This window comes from Microcaecilia unicolor, chromosome 11 (assembly GCF_901765095.1).
Source record: "Microcaecilia unicolor chromosome 11, aMicUni1.1, whole genome shotgun sequence".
In the NCBI taxonomy this organism is placed as follows: Eukaryota; Metazoa; Chordata; class Amphibia; order Gymnophiona; family Siphonopidae; genus Microcaecilia; species Microcaecilia unicolor.
The window spans coordinates 134,837,919-134,860,550 of record NC_044041.1 but is presented as its reverse complement, the minus strand read 5'-3'; the positions used below and the strand labels follow the sequence as shown (position 1 = coordinate 134,860,550).

The window sequence follows — 22,632 nt, the reverse complement described above, 5'->3', positions numbered from 1 at the left end:
GAGCATTTGTGGTCATTGCTTTCCCACTACATTTCCTAGTATGTGTTTTGGGTTTAGTGATTTGTGAGTGTCTTTTCTCTTTGGGTACCTTCTCCTCTTTTTGTTCCCTCTTCCTTGCTTTTTCTTTTGCTTCAATTTTAGTTTCAGGAACATCACAGTGCTGTAGTGGAGCAAAAGAATTTTGTAGTGGCAACACTTGTGTGGGCGGATGCTTCTGTGTCACATGATGAATTCTGCCTGAGCCTACTGTGAACCATCTGTTCCTTTGTGGTTTTATTCTCTGAGGCAGTGGTGAGAAGTTATGATTCTGTACAGTCCTATAAGTTGCTTTAATTGCATCTAATTCTTGCATTACTTTATAGAGCTCTTGTTTTAAAGTAGATAGCTGAAGACAGATAGGACAAGCTTTAAGTTTCCAGATGATTGGCCTTGAAACTAAAGCAGCACAATTATTGCAGAGAATAAAAGTCATCCTGATTGGTTGAAATGGGTATGAACAGGTGTACTATGTTGGAGTATCAGCCTGCAAGACTGCCTGTGTATGACTGTGGAGTAAAGTTAATGAGGTTTGGTTTGTCTATAAATGAGTGGACAACCCTGGGGTGGGTGGGATTATAAGTCCCAATGGGTCAGCTAAGTGCTGCTATCAAGGGAATTCTCTAGTTGTATGGACCAAAATGGTAGTGTCTGATCCAGCACTTTACAATTTATTATACTTTTTAAAACTGCCCTAGATATTAATAACTTTCCTTTTAAATAAATCTAGATATTGCCAATAATTATAGCAGTGTCAGCTATGTAAAAATGCCCCTCCCCTCTATCAGAGTTTGGCAGGAACAGAAAGAAAGAAAGAAAGAAAGAAAGACAGAAAGAGAGGTTTCCCAGTGCTAATTAAATTGATTAAGCAACAAGCCTTAAAAATTTAAGACAATATCAGGTAGGTTTCTCACCTAACGCCAGTCAATTTGAGAAGAAGTATGGGATTTAGGGGTCAGAATAAACCTGTCCTTTTTGCAGGAGCTTGGTTCAGTCCCAGCACCTAACGCCAGTCAATTTGAGAAGAAGTATGGGATTTAGGGGTCAGAATAAACCTGTCCTTTTTGCAGGAGCTTGGTTCAGTCCCAGCACCTAACGCCAGTCAATTTGAGAAGAAGTATGGGATTTAGGGTCAGAATAAATATTGTGGTTTGCTTTCGCTCCTTTGTTTTAAAAGAACACTTGTAAAATATGGCGCATAAAGCAGGATTGCTGAAGTACCAAGGACACGCATTGGAAATATATCAAGACCTCTCTGCACTAACTTTGCAAAAGAGGAGAGGCTTTTGTGAGGTGACTGCATTGCTGCGAAGTGAGCGCATCCGTTAGAGGTGGCTCTTCCCTTTTGAATTGACTTTCATGATCACTGGTAAACATTATAGAGTTAAAACAATGGTGGAGGCCTGCACTCATCTCCGTGTAGCGGGCCTCTGGAAAGATCTGGAGCCGACTGCAACAACCACTTGCTGTGCTGCCTATATCTGCTCCAAAATGGCAAAGAGTGCTAGCTTGCAGCAATCGTTTAAAACGGCAATCCACTGATTCGAGTTCTGCAGGATCCAAGACATGAAGCACAGTTGCCCTTAGGATCCATCAATGATTCCTCATGAGGACTGAATATTGCTGATTGATACACCTCTACTACAGTTTGGAACTGTACGGTTTTATTTTCTAAAAATAATTACCTGTTCTACTTAGCAAGTTTGCATGACTTATTAGTAGCTGAGATTGGTTTCTCTTGGGTTTGATCAGATTCATCTTACTCTGATGAAGGGATTTGTAGGGGGGAAGGAGTGGGGGTGCGGGATTGTTTCTTAAATAATAGGATGATTTGTGCTTTTACTTCTAATATTTCTTGCATTTGGAATCTGGAATCAGTTTCAACAGATGATTTTACTTATGGCCTTTCTTTATCTGATACTAGTAAAAAAGGCCCGTTTCTGACACAAATGAAACGGGCGCTAGCAAGGTTTTCCTTGGAGTGTGTATGTTTGGGAGAGTGTATGTGAGAGTGACTGTTTGAGAGTCAGAGTGAAAGTGTGAGTGTGTGAGAGAGAGAGTGAGTCTGGGTGTGAGTGTGTTTGTGAGAGAGTGTGTGTGAGAATGAGAGTGTGTGCAAGTGTGTATGTGAGACACAGTGTGAGAGAGAGTGTGTGTGTGTGGGCAAGAGAGAGAGTGTGTGTGAGACACAGATTCTCTGTGAGAGTGAGTGTATGACACCAAGCGAGTGTGTGAGTGACTGTGTGGCACATAGAGAGTGAATGTGATACTGTGTGAGACAGAGTGTGTGAGAGTGAGAGTCAGAAAGACATTGTATATGAGAGAGAGAGTGTGAGCCGTGCCCTCCCAATCCATGGCCATCTGTCCCCTGCCCCCTCCATTCATCCTTTTCCAGCAATTCCCCTCTGTCCCTGAGCCCTGCCCTCCCAATCCATGGCCATCCATGTTTGTCTGTCACCTGCCCCCTCCATTCATCCCTATCCAGCATTTCCCCTCTCTGCCTGAGGCCTGCCCTGCAATCCATATCCATCCATGCCCATCTGTCCCCTCCATTCATCCCTATGCAGCAATTCCCCTCTCCCTGAGTCCTGCCCTTCCAATCCATGCCCATCCATGCTCCTCTGTCACCTGGCCCCTCCATTTTTCCCTATCCAGCATTTCCCCTCTCTGCCTGAGGCCTGCTCTGCAATCCATATCCATCCATGCCCATCTGTCCCCTCCATTCATCCCTATCCAGCAATTCCCCTCTCCCTGAGTCCTGCCCGTCCAATCCATGCCCATCCATGCTCATCTGTCACCTGGCCCCTCCATTTTTCCCTATCCAGCATTTCCCCTCTCTGCCTGAGGCCTGCTCTGCAATCCATATCCATCCATGCCCATCTGTCCCCTCCATTCATCCCTATCCAGCAATTCCCCTCTCCCTGAGTCCTGCCCTTCCAATCCATGCCCATCCATGCTCCTCTGTCACCTGGCCCCTCCATTTTTCCCTATCCAGCATTTCCCCTCTCTGCCTGAGGCCTGCTCTGCAATCCATATCCATCCATGCCCATCTGTCCCCTCCATTCATCCCTATCCAGCAATTCCCCTCTCCCTGAGTCCTGCCCTTCCAATCCATGCCCATCCATGCTCCTCTGTCACCTGGCCCCTCCATTTTTCCCTATCCAGCATTTCCCCTCTCTGCCTGAGGCCTGCTCTGCAATCCATATCCATCCATGCCCATCTGTCCCCTCCATTCATCCCTATCCAGCAATTCCCCTCTCCCTGAGTCCTGCCCTTCCAATCCATGCCCATCCATGCTCATCTGTCACCTGGCCCCTCCATTTTTCCCTATCCAGCAATTTCCCTCTCTCCCTGAGTCCTGCCCTCCCAATCCATGCCCATCCATGCTCCTCTGTCCCCTGCCCCCTCCATTCATCCATTTCCAGTAATTCCCCTCACTCCCTGTGCCCTGCCCTCCTAATCCATACCCATCCATGCTCCTCTGTCCCCTGCCGCCTCCATTCATCCTTTTCCAGCAAGTCCCCTCTCGCCCTTCCATGCCCCCCCCTCGCATCCATGCTACTCTCTCTCCCATGTCCCAGCCTGGCCCGCCCTCTTCTCCCCCCCCCCCCCCCCCCTTCGCATCCATGCATCGTTTTTTTTTTTTTTCTTCTTCTTTTTCAATTTACCTCCGTGGCGTTTCCGGCAACGAAGCGTCAGGGAAGGAGGCGGCGCTCCCGACGTCTAGCTTTCCCTTCGCTGTGTTCCGCCTTCTTTTTAAGGCGGAACACAGCGAAGGGAAGGCTAGACGTCGGGAGCGCCGCCTCCTTCCCTGACGTTTCGCTTCCGGATTTGTTTGTTTTGTCGCGAGGGCGGGGCAGAGACGGCTGGCTGGCTTGAAGGCTTCACACCACGAATCCACGAACCCTTCAGCCTCAGCCTGGGAGTGACGTCAGATGGCTTCAAGGCTTCAGGCTTCAGGCTTCAAGGCTTCAGGCTTCAAGGCTTCATAGAACGTTGTCCTCAGAACGTTGAGGGTGCGTTTTATTATATTAGATTTGTATGCTGAGGTGTGTGCTGCATATTATGATATCCATATTCCCCTCTCACTCATGGCTGTTAATGTTATAACTTGGAACATGGAATTCACTCGCCAATAAAGAGAAAGAAATGTTGACCGCCTTGAGAAGACAGCGCCTGGGTATAGCCATATTGCACGAGACTCACATGACGGGGCCTGAGCATCAAAAGCTGTGCAGGGAATGGATGGGACACTGCTGTTACTCTTCAGGCCCAGTGCCCCGAAGGACGGGTACTACAATTCTAATAAATAAGAACCTTCCCTTTCAGTTCTTGCATTCTGCTACTGATGACCAGGGCCGTTGGGTGGTGTTCCATTGTACTGTATACGGCAAACCTTATGTGTTGGTCTCAATATATGCCCCAAATATTTTTGACTGAACCTTTTTCCCTACTTTGCTTAGAGCATATACGTACATTTCCAAAATGTACGTATATGATAGGTTGTGATTTCAAAGCAGTGGTAGGTCAAGGTCAATATAGAAAAAAATGTGGGTGGGAGATGCCCACCAGTTACTCACTGGGGGGGGGGGGGGGGTACCCTGTTATGTCCTAACTTAAATCTGTTGGATATATGGAGGGTGTTATATCCTGGGGAGGTGGGGTTTACCCACATCTCCCGTGTACATTTGGTGGAGTCTCGTCTGGATTATATATTGCTCTCTGATCATGCTTTTAATGCAGTTCAATCAGTAGAAATTCTCTCAAGAGGTATCTCTAATCATGTTATGGTCAGTTTGGGCCTTCATCTGAGTAGAAAAGAATGTAGCCCATTATGGAAAATGCCCCTCTATCTGGCTGATGATGTCAATTTTGCACCATATTTGAGAAAAAAAATTGGAGCTATATTGTTCCACTAACCACTCCCATAGGGCTATGCCTGGCTTGTTGTGGGAGGCTGGCATACCATTAATGAGATGGGAGATTATATCATACCTGGCATATTGTGCAAAGACATTAAATAAGCAAATTCTTGCGTTGATGGCATAACTATTGAATACCCATCTCTTTGACAAAATTTATTGTAAGGATTAAAACACATGAAGTCCACACTCACTGTTTCAGAAATACACCAATACATTCTCTTCTGAATTCTCATCCCCCATAATTTTATCATATTTATACCGTTACTCACAGAAAATGTTATACCAAATGTTCTTTTGCTAATGTTCTATTACCCTATCAGTTTCCCGCTGTCTCTTTCCACTGTTCCATTGTTCTTTTCCTCGGTCCTATTCCCTTAATGATACTTTGACTTTGTCTCCGCATAACTTCTCATAATGTAATCCATAACTGAGTTGTAACAAATCGTATTTCCATCATTTACAATGTATTGTAAGCCACACTGAGCCCGCAAATAGGTGGGAAAATGTGGGATACAAATGCAACAAAATAAAGTAAATAAATAATTACAACATGCCCATAGGGAAATGGCTCAAAATCTCACTAAGGAAATCAGAGAGCAATATCTTAAATTACAAAATGCATTAAATAGCCTCATTCATGAGAGAACATTGCACACATTACAATTCAGTCGCTATAGTTTTTTCTGATATGGGAATCAGATGGGCACTTGTTTGGCCTGGCTAGCTGATGCCGAGGAGGGGTTATGTTTTGTCCTGCTTCTGCGCAACCCAGTGGGGGCTATCATTAAAGAAAATCATTCTATAGCGAAGTTACTCAAGAATTATTATGCTACATTATATGCTGCTCAGATTACTGATATAGATGTTATGGAGATCTTTTTTGCAGATTTTCCACGTCCCACCTTGCGACCGGAGGAGTTAGACTCACTCAATGCACCTATAAGTGCGGCTGAGGTCCGGATGGCTATGCAGGTAATGTAAGGTCATAAGACTCTGGGGCCTGATGGATTACCTCTGGAGTTTTATAAAATTTTAGATGAATAGGTGGCCCCTGTGTTGGAAGCAGTTTATGATGAGCCTCTGGCCACAGGCCTTTTCCCTAGCACTATGAGGGAGGCGACTATTTTGCCAATTTTGAAACCGGGGTGAGACCCATTGCTTAGTAGCTCATACCGTCCAATCTCTCTCCTCAATGTGGACATTAAAATATTGGCTAAGTTAATTGCCAATAGATTGCAAAATCTGTTGCCACGATTAGTAGCCCCACATCAGGTGGGGTTTGTAAAGGTTAGAAATGCGGTGACCAATGTCTGTAGGGTTTTGGGGGCCATAGAGATAGTGTGTAGGTTTGACCTGGATGCAGTGTTGGTTAGTTATGATATTGAGAAAGTTTTCAACATACACTGTTTCCTGGTCATATCTGTGTTACGTCCTACGATGATACGGCTTTCAGGGTCCAATTTTGCATCTTCTGCAGACATTGTATGCGGAGCCCACAGCTCAAGTATTGGTGAATAGGGTTTTGTCCCCCCTATTCTCAGTGCAGAGGGGTATGAGACAGGGTTGTCCCTTGTCTCCCCTGTTATTCATCCTCTGCATGGAACCTCTAGCCCAAAAACTATTATTGGACCCTCAGGTCCAAGGCAAACCCATTTGCACTCAGTAGTTCAAGTTGGCACTTTATGCTGATGATTTACTGACTGCCTTGGTTGATCCACAGAATTCTCTGCCTAGGTCTTTGGACATACGGAATCTGTTTGGTTCCTTTTCGGGATTTTGGATCAATGCAGATAAATCTGAGGTCCTTAGCTTAAGACCTGGGCAGGGGAGAGACTGGCAGGGAACTTTCCCTTTGCGTTGGGTGAATTCAACCTTGAAATACTTAGGATGGGCCATACCTAGTAACCTGGCTTGGCTGCATGTGGCTAATGTCCCAGCACTTTTGCAGATGTCTAAGATCCTCTGTTTCCGATGGGCTACACTGCCCTCTCTCTCTCTGTGGGGTAGAATTCATCTTATTAAGATGGTGTTGCCAAAGTTACCTGCGCCAACATTTACCTATTATTTTAAGGCCAGCTGATTTAACTCACTGGAATGCTATCATTAGGAGATTTTCCAGCTTATTTTCGAAAGAGATCACCAGCCATCTTCCGACATAAATCGGGAGATGGCCGGCGATCTCCTGAACCCGGCCAAATCGGTATAATAGAAAGCCGATTTTGGCCGGCGCCGACTGCTTTCCATCGGGGAGCCAGAGAAACTTCAAGGCAGGGTACAGAAGGCGGGAGGGGGTGGGGCTACGAGATAGCCGGCTTTGCCCTATAATGGAAAAAAGATGGCCGGCTCGAACGAGCAGTTCGCCGGCTGCACTTGGTCCATTTATTTTTAGGACCAAGTGGCAAAAAAGTGCCCCAATTGACCAGATGACCACCGGAGGGAATCAGGAATGACCTCTCCTTACTCCCCCAGTGGTCACCAACTCCCTCCCACCCAAAAAAAATAAAAAAAAAAATGTGTTGCCAGCCTCTCATGCCAGCCTGTAATGTTTACCCTACGTACATACTGGTACAATCCCTTTTCATATTATCTTGCATATGTAAAACATTTTCCATATAAGTACCAATACTTCTAAGTTGTTTTTCACACTCTTTAGGGTTACTTGCACAACTTTAGCATTCCAAGTCTCTGTTTCCAAATGCTGCATATTTCTCTGGGTCCTTTGCTCAGTTATTACTTTGCTGATGTCACACATCATCCTGTTGCTTAGATGTTGTTTTATTGAATTGATAGTCACTATCATTCTAGTGCAAATAAACTATGTAGGTTTTTTCCCATGTCACAAATATGATTTTTACCTATATTAACAAGCTATTACAATATTGCTGTCTTACTGAAATGTTACCCAATGCCATAGTGTCAATAAAGATGTAGGATTTTTCACATTATGTGTAGTTTTTGCCTACTTCATTTTGATTCATTCATTACTGACACTTGTTATTTATGATGTTGTTGCACTACACATTTCTACTATTGTTGATGTTCATACATTGCATTCCATTATTTGAATAATTGTTGTGGTGAAAGTCATTTTTAATCACATATTCACATGAACTTATATGTTGAATAATCAGAGATTGAAGTCTGACGGACTGCGCTAAGCACTTGCAATCATATACAGATGCAGCTGCCATACCATGGACATTACCTGCGTTGTGTACCACATCTAGCAGATTTACATCATTGCTTATTGCAAGCTATTATGCTAATTATGCTTCAAAGTGACTTTTTTCCCATGAACCTTTGAGTCATTGCCAGTACAAGTATTGACTTGCGATATAAAGGACATTTAGCTTTCATGGACATTAACTATTTGTATTTCACGTCACTTGACTTCATCTATGATGGACATTACTTAATACAGTCATATTTGCTGAATACATTACATCTACATATGTTCATATATTTACTGTTGACTTTTAAGAATTGCTGATTGTTACTGCATTCCTTTATATTATCACAGTACTAGCATATATTGTATTAGGAGGCTTTTCTATTATGCTTGCATAACTAGGTCATGTCATATGACATTGTGAGTAAACACACGCACTACTGGTCAGTTAGTATTACAAATTGCCTGTCTTCCCTGACAACCATCTTGAAATAAGGGGGGAGGGGACATGTATGGGTAAGGCCCCTGCAAAGATAACCCACTAACAGAGCTGGTAATAACCTCAGCACCAGATGCTTCAAGATATGCATCAATACAGCCATGGTTTTTACCAAGGGCCTGCATCAGCAAAAAGGGATTGCTAAAGAACTGCTTTCCTAATAGAAACATTCTTGCACAGTGACATGTATCCCAGGTCAGGTTAACCCAGCCACTTTGGCATCTGGGCATGAAATCAAGTCCACAGAGCCCACATCACTGGACTGTTCAGAGCCGGGTTCCAGGAATTGTAACTTTGCTGACACAAATGGACATTCCAATAATTTCCCAGGTCAGAGGGTCCGGAACAAGGGGTGGTGTTTATGTTAACCTTGGGATCACATGCTACAGCCAGAAATGGTATATAAGAAGCACCCCTGTGGTCTAAAAATTGGTCTGAGCTAATATTCTCTCATGTTTCCTAGCTTGTAAAACTCCACCCACCTCATTTACTCCTCCTGTCAGCGTTTTAAAAAAATGCTGACCATTGCAGTCTAAATATTATCCCCAATGTGTAAACCCTAAATTCTGCTCAACTTCAACCCCTGGCAAGTTAAAAAAAAAAAACTTTTAAAAGGTATGCAGAGGATCACTGCCCTCACATGTTTTTAAACCTATCTGGCACTTTATTTTAGAAATGGCTCTTTCCACATGTAAAACCTGATTTTATACAAAGCCCTTCTAAAATTACATCCATTACCTTTTCAGAGGCGTAGTGGTTCTTCTGCAGAAGATCATTCCCCATGTCAAAGCACGTGGCAAAACTGTCTGCCCGGGCCTCTACCTCTGCTTTTATCCCCTGATGGTTTTTGATCACTATGTCAGCAGAAGACACATCCCTACAGAGAAAAGGCATCTGTTGACATGATAGTAGCATGTATATCACGTGGAAAGAAGTATGAAGCCCTCACACACTTCCTGATACCTCCAGTCCTAGAAAAACAAAGAACCTGATATTTAAAAAAAAAAAAAAAAAAAAAAAGGAGAGCTTCTAAATTTAAAGTTCCTGAACGTATGCCATCTTTCCAGCCAAATTTAAGAGCCTAACTTTTCAGCAGAAAATTCATCTTAATTTAGGGGCTTAAAAGTTATGCTTATAAATGTAGGTCTGCTATTTATTTGCCTAGATTTAGGAGTCTAACTTATGAACACAGGGGTTAATTCTATAAAGAAGATGCCAACATTTAAGTGCCAAAAATGTGTAAATGGCATGTATGCACATATATTTTTATTTATTTATTTATTGCATTTGTATCCCACATTCCCCCACCTATTTGCAGGCTCAATGTGGCTTACATAGATTTGAAACATTGTCATTACAGGATATCAGATACAATTATTAATGTGTAATGATTAGAAGGGGTAAGAGAAGAAGGAAGAGAGTGATTAGGGTAGTTATAGAAGGTAGGCATTCCTAATTGAATGAGTTAGTGGGGTGACTTAGTGAGGCTATGGGTTCTCATTGTGGGATTTGTAGAAGAAGAAGAATGTCTTCAAGGATTTTCGAAGGATAAATGTTTTCATTGATTAGTTTAATGAGGCTATAGGTTCTCATTGTAGGCCTTGTTGAAGAAGAATGTCTTCAGGGATTTTCAAAAGTCAGTTGTTTCGCTGATTGCTTTCAAGTCTGTAGGTAATGCATTCCATATCTGCATGCTTATGTAGGAGAAGGTAGTGGCATGCATCAGCTTGTATTTAAGTCCTTTGCAGCTGGGGTAGTGCAGGTTGAGAAATTTGCGGGATGATCTTGTGGCGTTTCTGGGAGGTAGGTCTACGAGGTTTAGCATGTAGATTGGCGCTTCTGTGTGAATGATTTTGTGTACTATCGTGCAGATCTTGAACGCACTGCGTTCCTTGAGTGGGAGCCAGTGAAGTTTCTCTCTTAGGGGTTTTGCACTTTCATATTTAGTTTTTCCAAATATGAGTCTGGCGGCCGTGTTCTGGGCAGTTTGGAGTTTTTTGATTGTCTGTTCTTTGCATCCGGCGTACAGTGCATTGCAGTAATCCAGATGACTTATTACCATTGACTGTACCAGGGTGCGGAAGATGTATCTCGGGAAGAATGGTTTTATTCTTTTGAGTTTCCACATGAGGTAGAACATCTTTTTCGTTGTGTTTTTCACATGGATGTCAAGAGTGAGGTTTCGATCTAAGGTGCCTCCAAGAATTTTCAAGTTTTGTGAAACAGGAAGAGAGCAGTATGGTGTGTTTATGGTGGAGAAGTTTTTTGTGTTATGTTGCGAGGTGAGAACAAGACATTGTGTTTTATCTGCATTAAGTTTTAGTTGGAATGCATCTGCCCAAGTGTGCATTGTTTGGAGGCTCTGGTTGATCCCGTTGGTGATTTCATTTAAATCATGTTTGAATGGGATGTAAATTGTGATGTCATCTGCATAAATGTAGGGGTTAAGGTTTTGATTGGCTAGTAGTTTGGCTAGCGGTATCATCATTAAGTTGAATAGTGTTGGTGAGAGAGGTGATCCCTGGGGGACTCCGCACTCAGGTATCCATGGAGGTGATCTGTCCGCATTCGTTGTTACTTGGTATGATCTTGTGGTCAGGAATCCTTTGAACCATTTGAGAACTGTGCCTCCTACTCTGCAGTATTCTAGTATATGTATTAGTATATCATGATTAACCATGTCAAAGGCACTGGACATGTCGACTTGCAAGAGGAGGATGTTATTACCAGTCATAGGCGGTCGGTGGCCCAACTGTTTGGAGAGGCTAAAGGGGCGGGGTTAGGGGTGGGGCCAGGGGTGGAGCTTAAATCCATAATTGTCTGATAACACACAGAAAAATAAATAAATAAAAAGTCACAATACCTTTTATTAAATTTAGATATTAGATATGTATCATATGTCAAAGAATAAAGTGGTTGCTCAAAGCATATACTAACCACAATCATAACTACAAAACACTATGCACAACTTTGTGCAAAAACACACTCAGAACCTTACTGTACCATACATATTACACTGGGCAGAACCTAATACACCAATATACCACCCATATGGAAAATGCAGACCGTCAACAATATGAAACAAGGATCATAATATCACAATTCTCATGTAGAGCCACAAAACATCCTAATTCATGTTTAATATGGGATAAAATGCCATACATAAGTAAATAAATATAAACATTTAATGTTGAGCACCTGATTCTCAAAGTGGACATATTCCAAACACTATAATGAAAATAAAATTATCTTTTCTACCTTTGTTGTCTGGTGACTTTGTTTTTCTGATCATGCTGGCCCAGTATCCGATTCTGCTGCTATCTGTCCTCATAACTCCGTTTCCAGGGCTTCCTTTCCATTTATTTCTTTACTTTCTGCCTTTCTTCATCATTTCTTGTCCTCGCTCCCCTGCCCCCCCTCCAGCCATCCATACCTACCCATTGATTCTCTCCTCTCCCCTGCCCCCACCTCCAGCCATCCACACCCACCCACCCATTGATTCTCTCCTCTCCTCTCTGTTCCCGGGCAGATTTTCTAACAGGAGCTGCTCATCCAATCAGAGAGCTCTATTTGAATGCAGATTAACATACAGACACTCTAATGGGAATTTTTAGTAAAAAACACTAGCTAAACCCTTCATTTTTGGATCAAAGTTCACATTTTTGATCAGAGCCATGCCCTAACATTAAGGCTGTAAACATTTCCAACAATTTTTACCCATAAATATGCAAATGAGAACCTCCCAAAAACGGACTAATTTGCATATGGCTTGAGCAAATTTGAGTACATAGCATACCAATCCCACTTCCTAGCACCTAAATTCTGCAATTAGATTTAATGCAAATACTTTTAAAACTTATTTTTAGCACTTTTAAAATTTCAGGGGTCAGTGCAAGTCTCTTTGGTGTGAATTGCTCATGTGCAGGAATTCATGATCCTAGTTAAATATCTCCTTGGCAACCCAGGACACCTCCAGCCAACCCCCCTCCCCTGCTCTGCTCTCCCAGCAATAAGATGATCAAATTACAACTGGTTATACACAAGGCTAGAGACGGCTTTCACTGCAGCTGCTGCTATCCCAGAGCAGCAGGACTCGCAGGAGAACTACTACTAATACTATTTAGCATTTCTATAGAAACAGCTGATCCATCCTGCTGTGGCTGGGGAGGCATAGCCTCCCCAAGCCTCTTATACTGGGCACCTATGTTACCAGTCGCAATTGTCTGTTTGAATGAATTCATTGCGGACACTAGTACAGTTTCGGTGCTGTGGTTCGACCGAAATCCTGATTGAGATTCGTGCAGAATTGAGTGTTTATTTAGGTATTCAGTAAGTTGTTTCGTTACTATGCCTTCCACGAGTTTGGTCATGAGTGGAATCGATGCTACTGGTCGATAGTTGGTTAGGTCCATTGTGCTTTTTTTTAGCATCTTTCGGTAACGGGGTGAGTAGGATGTTTCCTTTATCCGTGGGAAAGAGTCCATTTTGAAGTCTGTAATTTATGTGGTTCATGAGGTCTGTTCTGAATTGTTTGGGTGCGGATCTTATTAAACTGTTAGGGCAGATGTCTAATTTGCATTGTGATTTGGCATATTTTCCGAGCCAGTGTGAGATTTCCTTTGATGAGAGCGTGTCAAAGTCAATCTGCTGGGCATTCTCCGGGGTTTGGGTCTAGACATTCAAGGATATTTGTGTAGTCTGTTGTGTTGGTGGGTATCATGAGTCGGAGCTTTATGATTTTTTCATTGAAATAGTTTGCCAGGTTGGTTGCTGATGGGGTATCTGAGTTGTTGGAGGTGACTTTGGTAGTATTTAGAAGATTGTTTACGAGTGAGAATAGTTTGTGTGTGTCCTTATAATTTGGTCCTATTTTGGTTTTGTAGTAGGTCCTTTTAGTTTGTCTGATAGCGTATTTGTATTTTCTTTGTAGTTGTTTCCAGTCTTTTTTCTTGCTCCATGCTCTTTCTAATCTTCTGACCTGAGTTTTTAGTTCTTTCAGTTCTTCGTTAAACCATGGTATTGAGTTTTTTCTATGTGAGGTTCTGGTTTGAAGTGGTGCTATATTGTCTAGTATTGTTCTGCATCTGTTATCCCAATTTTGGAGAAATTGGGGTGAGTCTGTAGGTATTGTCCCTTCGTCAGTGTAGAATTGTTGCCAAAATGTTAGTGGGTCTATTTTGCCTCTCGTAGTATATGTTTGTTGTTTTTGTTGTGTCTTTTTTGTTCTCCAGTACATACATACATACAGTATACATACATGCATAAATGCCAATATTTCAGCTTTGCACTATTTTTTATCAAGGCACTTAAATGCAAAGGCACATAGTTCGAAGGTGGGTGTACATACGGCAGATTCTGGACTGAGCATGGTCAGGGTGCATGTATAATCTATGCATGTACCTCCTGAAATCTAGGTTAAAGCATTTACACTAGCTCACGCCTAAACACTTCTAGATGCCTAAATATAGGCATCACTTTATAGAATCACACTCTTAGTGCTGAAAATCAGTGCTAAGCTTATAAATTCTTCTCCCTGTCCTAAATCGGTCCCTGTTTCCACCCCCTTTCTATGCTCTTAAATTTAGGAGTTTAGTAAAATGTTGAATATAAATGTAAATTCTCAAAGAGGTCAATTTAGGAGCATAATGCTCAACATTAGGAGCATAAGCTAAAATATCAGGTCCAAATTTTTTAATCACCTAAAACATGAAACCATCAATACAACATACTGGTCAATATTCACCGGCCAAATTAGACCCAGATATTCAATACCGGGGCCGTGTCTCGGCAATGAAAGAATATCCATGTCTAAATAGACATGTGCTCATGACACGTGGAGAGGCGTAATTGAACGGCGCCGGCCATCTATATGGCCAGCCATCTTCGGGGCTGGCTCTGCAAAGGGGCGGAGCCAACCGTATTATCGAAAAAGATGGTCAGCCATCTTTTCTTTTGATAATACGGTTAGGTCAAATGTTGAGATTGCTGGGTTTAGAGATGGCCGGCTTCGGTTTTCGGCCATAATGGAAACCGGGCCCGGCCACCTCAAACCCAGCGAAATGCAAGGTATTTGGTCATGGGAGGAGCCAGCATTTGTAGTGCACTGGTCCTCCTCACATGCCAGGACACCAACCGGGCACCCTAGGGGGCACTTCTAAAAATTAAAAAAAAAATTAAAATCGCTCCCAGATGCATAGCTTCCTTACCTTGAGTGCCGAGCCCCCCAAATCCCCTCCCAAACCCACTCCCCACAACTCTACACCATTATCAAAGCCATTATGGGTGAAGGGGGCACCTAGACGTGGGTACAGTGGTTTTTTTTTTTTTTGGGGGGGGGGGGTTGGAGGGCTCCCATTTACCACCACAAGTGTAACAGGTAGGGGGGAGATGAGGCTGGGTCCACCTGCCTGAAGTGCACTGCACTCACTAAAAACTGCTCCAGGGACCTGCATACTGCTGTCAGGGAGCTGAGTATGACATTTGAGGCTGGCAAAAAAGGTTTTCTTTTTTTGGGTGGGAGGGGGTTGGTGACCACTGGGGGAGTAAGGGGAGGTCATCCCCGATTCCCTCTGGTGGTCATTTGGGGCACTTTTTTGAAGCTTGGTCGTGAAAAAAAAGGGACCAATTGAAGCTGGCGAAATGCTCGTCAAGGCCGGCTTTCTTTTTTCCATTATGGAGCGAAGCCAGCCATCTCAAAGCACGCCCCGTCTCGCCTTCGCTACCCTACCGAAATGCCCCCTTGAAGTTTGGCCGGTTCTATGACGGAAAGCAATTGGAGCTGGTCAAAATCGGCTTTCCATTATACCAATTTGGCTGGCTTCAGGAGATGGTCAGCCATCTCCCGATTTGTGTCGGAAGATGGCCGGCGATCTCTTTCGAAAATAAGCTGGATAGTAACCTATGGAACTTTGTAAGTCTAAGTGCTTTGAAAATAAGCCCCTAAATTAGCCACCCAGTTAACTTTCTACTACCAACATCATCTGTCTGGGGGATCAGTGGCTGCCAAGCTTGGTGAGGTGTGCCTTGGCCTCCACGAATTTTAACTCACCGTGGATTCTCTTGAGCATCAATTTGCAAGTCAACCCCATCCATCCAGAGCATGAGGTCTCGCACCATTTTGAAAAAGCGGAACTTGTCCACTGTATCCAAGAGCAACTGCCGTCGGCTGCTGCTGCTGCTCAGGAGCTCATTCCAAGCCTCAGTCACAGTCTGCTCGTGTCGATGGATGTCCTCTGCTTTCTCCCCAGCATAGGCCTTCTGCAGCCGGGAGGCATCATCCTGAACCTGCTTCACCTGAGAAAAAAGAGACACAGAAAAGGAGCACCTCTTAACCGAGACCAGACATAGAAAGAAGGATAGGGACATATTGCCTAACACCAAAAAAAAAAAAATGTCAAGAGGGGTGAGGAATCTATAGCTATAAGAAAGCACCTAATCCTACACACAGAGAGAGCATGGATTTACTTCAAAGAAGTACATCGAGACAAAACAATAGCCAAGATACATTGCCACAAGGGCGTCAGAATGGGGTAGGCCATATCATCCCTGTCCTTAAGCCTCCTTCTCACACTTGCCCTCCATTGCTGCAATCTTTTGCAGGAAATCTGCATTAATTACATCAGTTTTAAAAGGGCAAGTTATGTGACCAGTTACAAAATTACCCTCTATATGAGGTACAATGGTGCCCATTATTTTTTCACCTACTACTTCTGTGGATTAGGTTATGAATCAGAAAGTACATATGTATATTTGAAACAAACACATGTGTATTATTCCTCAGTTTATATATGGGATTCTGTATAGGACTGGTTAGAATCTGAATATAAACTCTGAAGTTCCAGTTCTACATTACAAACTTCATATTCCCCAACAATATAGTTAAGAAGTCACCATACAAAAAACAGGGGCGTATCTGAGGTTCAGCGGTAGGAGGGGCAGGGGCTAGAGTGAGGGGGCACATTATAGCCCCCCCCCGCCGCCGACCCCCCCCCCCCCCCCCCCATCAACCCCCCCCCCCCCCCCGCCGTCACCTACCCCCGCCGAGGTACGCTTCCTCCTGCCTACCGGTGCCTTTTACTTCAGCTGGCGGGGGACCCCAACCCCCGCCAGCCCAGCCGAGGTCTTGTTTAAGTTTTCTTCCTCGTGCTGCGCTGTAAAAGCTGCATCCCTTCCCTTCCAGTTTCGGACGGAGTCTGATGTCGCAGCACGTTGTACGTGCAGGACGTCAACATGCTGCAACGTCAGACACTCCGACCGAAACTGGAAGGGAAGGGATGCAGCTTTTACAGCACAGCACGAGGAAGAAAAACAAGACCTTGGCTGGGCTGGCGGGGGTTGGGGTCCCCCGCCAGCTGAAGTAAAAGGCACCGCAGGCAGGAGAAAGCGGACCTCGGCGGGGGTAGGTGACGGCGGTAGGGGGGTCCAGGGCGAAATCTGCAGGGGCCCAGGCCCCTGTGGCCCCACGCAGATACGCCCCTGACAAAAAATATTCAAATTGTGATTATCACCTCAGGAGCAGCACATGCTTCTTCCACTACCAGACACTTAGTTTAAAACAGGTTATTGTTTTTGTGGTGACTGTACAGGATGTGGAGATTATTTTATTTATTTATTTGTAGCATTTGTATTCCACATTTTCCCACCAATTTGCAGGCTCAATGTGGCTTACATTTGCCGTAATGGCGGTTGCCATTTCCGGGTGACAGAATTACAAATGGTAAAATTGCGATAAGATGCATACATACATGGTAACTTAATTGGAACGTATATGGAATATAAGATATATGGGATAGATCTTGGTATATATATACCGTGTGCATACATATATGGTAGAGAAGTATACATTATGGTATTGCATGAAGATTCCTGAGTACAAATTGGACTGTACATACATTAGGTCATCAATTATATTGAGATCCTATTCGATATAAGGTTTACAGTGTTGGTACTTGATTATTCATAGCTAAGAAGTTAATCAGTCATGTGATAGGAGTTCGGTTTTGTATACATCGTGTGTAATGTTATTACTTAGTATCTAAGATGGATGTTTATGGTATGCCTTCTTGAACAGATCTGTTTTCAGTAGCCTTCGGAAAGTGGTTAGGTCTTGTGTTGTTTTTATGGTCTTCGGTAGTCTTGAGTATTTTTATTTTAGAATGCAATGCCCCAGAGCCTGCTTTCAAACAGGCCAGACACTGCAAAATAACACAAAACTCTGCAAATACACATTCAAAATCTATATAGCAGAATTACCAAACCATGTCAGCCCTAATCCACCTATGAAAAGACAGGGCTATAAATATTACACTGGGCACCAATATATCTAATACTGGGAACCTAGAACAAGTTAGTGTACCTTAGGGCTCTGTCTTGGGACTTCTTCTTTTCTCCATCTATACTTCTTCCCTTGGTGCTCTAATCTCATCCCATGGTTTTCAGTACATCTTTATGCTGAAGACTCCCAGATCTACCTCTCCACACCAGAAATTTCAGCAGGAATCCAGGCCCAAGTATCAGCCTGCCTGTCTGACTTTGCTGCCTGAATGTCTCACTGCCATCTAAAACTAAACATGACCAAGACTGAGCTTCTTATCTTTCCCCCTAAACCCACCTCTCCTCTTCCCCCATTCTCTGTCTCTGTGGATAGCACTCTCATCCTTCCTGTCTTATCAACTCGTAACCTTGGGGTCATCTTTGACTCTCTTTCTCTGCACTATCCAACAGACTGCTAAAACCTATTGTTTCTTTCTCTAAAATACCACCAAAATTTGTCCCTTCCTTTCCGAGCACACAACTAAAACCCTTATCCTCACTCTTATTACCTCTCGCTTAGGCTACTGCAACTTGCTTCTCACATCTCTCTCCCCTTCAATCTGTTCAAAATTCTGCTGCATAACATATTCCGCCAGTGTCGCTATGCTCACATTAGCCCTCTCTTCAAGTCATTTCATTGGCTCCCTATTTGCTTCCACGTACAGTTCAAACTCTTCTTATTGACTTACAAGTGCATTCACTCTGCAGTTCCTCAGTACCTCTCCACTCTTATCTCTCCCTACACTCCTCCCCGGGAATTCTGTTCATTGGGTATATCTCTCTTATTTGTATCCTTCTCCTCCACTGCCAACTCCAGACTCTGTTCCTTTTATCTTGCTACATCATACGCCTGGAGTAGACTTCCTATGTCAGTACATCAAGCTCCATCTCTGGCCGTTTTCAAATCTAGGCTAAAAGCCCACCTTTTTGAGGTTGCTTTTAACTCCTAACCCCTATTCACTTGTTCAGTACCTATGTCTATTTTATCATTCCCACCTTAAGTAATTCCCTTATCCCTTATTTGTCCTGTTTGCCTGTCCTGATTAAATTGTAAGCTCTGTCGAGCAGGGACTGTCTCTTCATGTTCAAGTGTAAAGCACTGCGTATGTCTAGTAGTGCTATAGAACTTATAAGTAGTAGTAGTAGTACTAGTAGTAGTGGACTGTTACAGATTCCTACACAGATACTACATACTAGCAGAATACTTCACCTCAGTTGTACATGCAGGACACAGACAAACTCTCACCTGATATGGAAATCACAAAACCACGCAGACAAAAACTGAAATGGATACTTCCAAGAAAGTCAGACATAGTAACATACATAGTAACATAGTAGATGACAGCAGAAAAAGACCTGCATGGTCCAGCCAGTCTGCCCAACAAGATAAACTCATATGTGTATACCTTACCTTGATTTGTACCTGCCTTTTTCAGGGCACAGAGTACAAGTCTGCCCAGCAGTATTTCCCGCCTCCCAACCACCAGTCCCGCCTTCCATCACTGGCTCTGGCACAGCCCGTTTAAGTCTGCCCTCCACTATCCTCGCCTCCCAACCACCAACCCCTCTTCCCCCACCTGCTCTGACACCCAATTTCGGCTAAGCTTCTGAGGATCCATTCCTACTGCACAGGATTCCTTTATGCATATCCCACGCATGTTTGAATTCCGTTACCGTTTTCATCTCCACCATCTCCCGCGGGAGGGCATTCCAAGCATCCACCACCCTCTCTGTGAAAAAATACTTCCTGACATCTTTCCTGAGTCTGCCCCCCTTCAATCTCATTTCATGTCCTCTCGTTCTACCGCCTTCCTATCTCCGGAAAAGATTTGTTTGCGGATTAATACCTTTCAAGTATTTGAACGTCTGTATCATATCACCCCTGTTCCTCCTTTCCTCCAGGGTATACATGTTCAGGTCAGCAAGTCTCTGCTCATACGTCTTGGAACACAAATCCCATACCATTCTCGTAGCTTTTCTTTGCACCGCTTCCATTTTTTTAACATCCTTTGCAAGGTACGGCCTCTAAAACTGAACACAATACTCCAGGTGGGGCCTCACCAACGACTTGTACAGGGGCATCAACACTTCCTTTCTTCTGCTGATCACACCTCTCTCTATACAGCCTAGCAACCTTCTTGCTACGGCCACCGCCTTGTCACACTGTTTCGTCGCCTTCAGATCCTCGGATACTATCACCCCAAGATCCCTCTCCCCCTCAGTACCTATCAGACTCTCACCACCTAACACATAAGTCTCTCGTGCGTTTCTACTCCCTAAATGCATCACTTTGCATTTCTTCGCATTGAATTTTAATTGCCAAACCTTAGACCATTCTTCTAGCTTCCTCAGATCCTTTTTCATGCTTTCCACTCCCTCCCGGGTGTCCACTCTGTTGCAAATCTTAGTATCATCCGCAAATACTCTATAACCAGTGAAAATACTGGTAAAATAAAAACAAATGCATTTTTTCCTTTACTAAATACAACAATAGAAAAGATGTATATTTCCCCAAAGTGGACACATTCCAATCCTTAAAAAGTAGTAAATAAAAATATGTTTGTCTTCTCTACCTTTGTTGTCTAGGAACTTTTCTACTGTGTTGGTACCAGTCTATTCCACTTTATGTGTTGGTCTTCACCTAAATTCTTTTCCAGGTTTGCCTTTCCATTCTTCTTTATATCTGCGTAGCACTAATTTTTTTTATCTTTCTTTTTTCATTTTCTCTTCTCTGTCTCTATATCCACCCATGTATGATTCTTACCTCTCAATCTCCTTTTCTCTCACCCTCTAGTCCTTAATCTCCTCCTTTTCACCTCTCTTATTTATTTATTTATTTATTTATTACATTTGTACCCCGCTCTTTCCCACATACAGCAGGTCCAGTGCGGCTTACATAGTAAAAGAAAGCATCGTACATGGTAAAGAATACAGTAAAAACAAGGAAATGTGGCTTTTCTCATCTCTCTCTCATCCTTTCTCCTGCAATCCCATTGTTCCCTGTCTTTCTGCTATACTGCTTCTATCTTACACCCATTCCCAAGTCCCCCATTTCCATTCTCTGTACTCCCCCTCTCAGCCCTCATTTACCCTCCACTGCCTCTCATCCCCTCACTAGCTTCAGCTCCATCCCTGTCTCTCCTTCTTGTCTCCAGGCGGATCTGTCTCTTATCTTCTAGCCCAGTGGTGTAGCCAGACACCCAATTTTGGAGAGGTCTGAGCCCAAAGTGAGTGGGCACGAAAACCCTGCCCCTCACCTGGCATCTTTCCCTCACCAACTCCCCCCCCCCCCCCCCCCCCCCGGTGATCAGGGGTCTCCAAGCCCCTGGTACTTTTAAAATCCTTCTTTTCTTCACTGGCCGCAAACTGCGACTTGTAACTGCTACTCACGCCAGCCCCAAGCATTCTCTCTGATGCAACTTTCTGGTCCCGTGAACAAGAAATTGAGTCAGAGGAAGGCTCAGGACTGGCGCGAGCAGTTGGCATGAGTACCTGCTTACTGACAGCAAAGAAGAGGATTTAAAAGGTACTGGGGGCTTGGGGAGTGCATTTAAGAGACCCCTGATTGCAGGGGGGAGGGAGGGAAAGGAGAGATGCCAGGAGTCTTCAGCTGGTGGGGATTGGGGATCCTCACCAGCCAGCTGCTGGGTGGGCCTGAATTCAAAGTGGGTGAGCCTGTGCCCACCCGTGGCTACACCACTGATTTACCCCATCTTCTGTTGCCTCACTTTGACCATATTACTGTAATTCCATTTTCATCCTCACTCAACCCCTTCAGAGACCTATCTCCTTCCTTTCTCACACCCTTCCAAAGAACCCTATCTTGGCATCAATCACATGTGGAAACACTGATAGAATCTGTTCAAATAGAGGATAAGTGACCACAAACTAAAAGCACTAATGTAGACAAAAAGTAAACTGTGTATCTGGATTTTCAAAAGGCGTTTGACAAGGTACCTCATGAAAGGCTACAGAGGAAAATGGAGGGTCATGGGATAGGAGGAAATATCCTATTGTGGATTAAAAACTGGTTGAAGGATAGGAAACATAGAGTGGGGTTAAATGGGCAGTATTCACAATGGAGAAGAGTAGTTAGTGGGGTTCCTCAGGGGTCTGTGCTAGGACCGCTGCTTTTTAATATATTTATAAATGATTTAGAGATGGGAGTAACTAGCGAGGTAATTAAATTTGCTGATGACACAAAGTTATTCAAAGTCGTTAACTCGCGACAGGATTGTGGAAAATTACAGAAGGACCTTACGAGACTGGGAGACTGGGCGGCTAAATGGCAGATGACGTTTAATGTGAGCAAGTGCAAGGTGATGCATGTGGGGAAAAAAGAACCCGAATTATAGCTACGTCATGCAAGGTTCCACGTTAGGAGTTATGGACCAAGAAAGGGATCTGGGTGTCGACGTTGATAATACACTGAAACCTTCTGCTCAGTGTGCTGCTGCGGCTAGGAAAGCGAATAGAATGTTGGGTATTATTAGGAAAGGTATGGAAAACAGGTGTGAGGATGTTATAATGCCGTTGTATCGCTCCATGGTGCGACCGCAACTTGAGTATTGTGTTCAATTCTGGTCGCTGCATCTCAAGAAAGATATAGTAGAATTGGAAAAGGTGCAGCGAAGGGCGACTAAAATGATAGCGGGGATGGGACGACTTCCCTATGAAGAAAGACTAAGGAG

At 43.8% G+C, this 22,632-nt stretch overlaps 1 protein-coding gene across 1 annotated transcript in view; it reads right to left on the bottom strand.

Annotated features, from left to right (window-relative positions):
- The window catches only part of SPTBN2 (spectrin beta, non-erythrocytic 2), a 1,201,559-nt gene that overhangs the window by 291,761 nt on the left and 887,166 nt on the right, over window positions 1-22,632 (bottom strand). Inside the window, exons 26-27 of the mRNA XM_030217767.1 lie at window positions 15,678-15,922; window positions 9,368-9,506 (exon numbers count right to left, since the gene is read on the bottom strand). Coding sequence (XP_030073627.1) covers window positions 9,368-9,506; window positions 15,678-15,922 — 384 coding nt within the window. The remainder of the gene's footprint in view (window positions 1-9,367; window positions 9,507-15,677; window positions 15,923-22,632) is intronic.